At 22.4% G+C, this 3,140-nt stretch overlaps 1 protein-coding gene across 1 annotated transcript; it reads left to right on the top strand.

The window, feature by feature from the left end:
- Positions 1 to 1,408: 1,408 nt before the first annotated feature.
- Positions 1,409 to 3,140, top strand: LOC115697695 (non-specific lipid-transfer protein 1). Its single transcript, XM_030624790.2, has 2 exons — positions 1,409 to 1,896; positions 2,905 to 3,140. The coding sequence occupies exons 1-2, from the start codon at positions 1,547 to 1,549 to the stop codon at positions 2,912 to 2,914; spliced, it is 360 nt and encodes a 119-aa protein (XP_030480650.2). The 5' UTR covers positions 1,409 to 1,546; the 3' UTR covers positions 2,915 to 3,140.

Raw genomic sequence — 3,140 nt, 5'->3', positions numbered from 1 at the left:
CATTAACTAGCTCACCATCTACTTTAACTATGTGCACAGCTAATTCATATTTCTATTTGTTTTTATTTTATTTTTTTGAAATCAATATTTTTTTTTTATTTTAAAAAGGGAAAATTGTAGCATTAATTCATAAACTTTGCAAGTTATTGCTACTATACACCAAAACCTAATTAATGGCGGGTAAAATATTCAAAATCTCCTTTTTAACAATTCTGTTGGTATCTGCTTAGTTAATTGGTAAGGCGGGACACGTGGAGGGCTCAGATTAACTCTGTTATTTTTTTTTTTCTATTTCACTTAATCTTTTAAGAAATTAAAAAACGTGAAAATTAAGAAAATTTTAATATAGTATCTCTTAAAAACCAAATACATATAATGCTGCGTTTTCCTTTTAAAAAAAGTAGTATTTGTTTTACATAATTACTTGTAATTTATAGCACTACTATTACTATAAAACTGTAATTAATTTACAAAAATTGTCTAAAATAATTTATTTTTAATCTAATTTTCAAAAATGATTTGGTCAAGTTTTAATAACATTTTTATTTATTTGAGTATATTTCAATACTTTTATTTATACTTTTTTTTTCTCTCTTTTTTTTTCTTCCCATTTTTCCCTTTTTTCAAGCTATTCTCTTTCTCTCATTCTTCTTTTTTCTCTCTCTTCTTTCAAACTTTAAAAATAATTTTTAATCACGTTGTTACTTGGATGAGCCTAACAAAAAATATCATTGCGATAAACTCTTCAATGTGAACATTTTAAGATGTAAAAATTATATGTTTTTTTTCGCTATTTCCTTAAAAAAAACCATGTAATTACTAATATAGTAATTAGTTACTGTTTTTTTATATATATATATTGTAAATCTTAGTTAATATTCATTTTAGAATTTTGTTAATTAAGTTACTTTATAAAAAAATCTTAGTGTAATCTTCATAAATTTTGTTATGATTAAAAAAATGTAGAAAATAATTTTTATTTATAAATTGTATTTGAGACCAAAAATATTATGCTCATTAATTAAGTCTAATTAATATAATGTGATAAAAACTTATTATAACAAACATAGTTAATAATATATTTACATTATATTTATTGTTAATTTATTAAATGGTTTCTATTTAAATAGAGTATTATGTATTAAAAAAAATGTCATTACTTCAAGTTTGACCAAATTTAAAATAAAGGTTATTTTATATTACAAAAATATATATGATTATAATTTTTAGTCTCAAATATTTGTAACCTTTTTTTTTTAATCTTGGTATAGTAAGTACACCAAATAAGTTAGGCTTGCAATTAATTAATAACCAAAATTCGGTAAAAAGTTTGTTTTAACTAATTAATCAATAAACTAGTGATGATTCAACCCTATTTCTAATGAAGTAATTAATAACTTAACACACAAAACTACCACCACTACATATAACATATTTCATCACCTATAAAATGAGAAAAATTTCTACCATATCATCATAAAAACTTACTACAATAACTATTAAGAAATAAAGAAAGAACAAACCCTAATCTTAATTTATATAATCGATGGCGAAGAGTTTTTTCGGTGTGAAATTTCTTTGTGTGGCAATTATGGTGATGGTTATAGCCGCACCAGTCGTAAATGGAGACATTACTTGTTCACAAGTTAATAACATCCTCTCTTCATGTGTAAACTACCTTAGAAATGGTGGTTCTGTCTCGACGAATTGTTGCAACGGTGTCAAATCGCTAAACGCTCAGGCAAACACATCATCTAACCGACAATCCATATGCAAATGCTTGAAGGATTCTTATAAAAGTGTCAAAGGAATCAAATCTGATCTTGCTTCTGGATTGCCCTCTAAATGCAACGTCAAAACTCCTTCTCCCATCAGTCTTTCTGTCAATTGCACCAAGTATGTATATCATATTATATAGAGTAATTTGTGGTAAAACTCTCTTATGTTTTAATTTTTATAAACTTAACTCCCTTATCTTTTTTTTTTTTTTTGGCAAAATCCCTTTATGTTTTAATTTTTATACACTTAACCTCCTTAGGTTTACTGTTATATATACACATGTGTATACAGTAGTCATCCAGTTGATATTTAACAGTAATATTTAACTGGCGTGTTAAATTTGTAAAGGAAAATAAACATAAGAGGGTTTTGCCACAAAAAAAAAAAAAAATAAGGAGGGGTTAATTAATTAGTGTATAAAAGTTAAAATACAAGGAGGTTTTGCCAAAAAAAAAAATAATTAATTAAATGTATAAAAATTAAAACATAAAAAAATTTCACTGCAAATTGTTCTATTATATAATATTATGTAAAATAATTAATATTTTTGTCTTTTGAATTTACGATACTGTCAGAAAATTATTATTTGATAAAATATGCAACCGACTAAATTAGATATTATTTAACGACAATTTGTAAAATTATTTTGTTATTTAAATTTTAATTTTAAGTATTTGTTGAATACAAATAAAATATTTATGAAATCAAACTTTGGAAAGAAACCCAAGTTTTTTGTGGTTAAAGAAATTAAAATTTGAAATTATTTAGTATATAGTTTTATTTAAAAAAATAAATAAAACATTTAGGCTTATTTGTTGAAATTTTATAATTATTCATCTATGATACAAATATAAAAATTAAGTATTACTATACTTTATATAATTTTTAACAAAAAGTAATAATTATCAATATATATAAATATAATTTTTATAAAGAAAAACTATATATATTACTTCTTAATATAAACTATTAATTATTATACATATAATAATATTAATATTTTGTATTAATTAATTATAATATATTTAATTACCTAATAATTTTTCTAAATATTAAAAATATGTGTAACACTTTTACTATAGTAACTATATATTGTGTTATTTATTTATTTGTTTATTTTTGCAGTTTGCTCTGATCAAGTTTGGGTGATCGTGGTGATTTCCAGCATATATATATATATACATATATATATATATTTAGTAATAAATAATATTCGAGAATAATTAATAATGTACGTGGATATGTTTATATCCACATGATCATGAGATTAACTATATCCTATCTAATCTTAATTGTTATAATTTATGTAATGCAGTATACCTATCTACCTACCTACCTTCATGTTATAACATTTTATTATA

The sequence above is a fragment of the Cannabis sativa genome, chromosome 7, assembly GCF_029168945.1.
Source record: "Cannabis sativa cultivar Pink pepper isolate KNU-18-1 chromosome 7, ASM2916894v1, whole genome shotgun sequence".
Classification (NCBI taxonomy): domain Eukaryota; kingdom Viridiplantae; phylum Streptophyta; class Magnoliopsida; order Rosales; family Cannabaceae; genus Cannabis; species Cannabis sativa.
The sequence above is the reverse complement of the archived record's forward strand: the minus strand, read 5'-3'. Positions and strand labels throughout refer to the sequence as shown.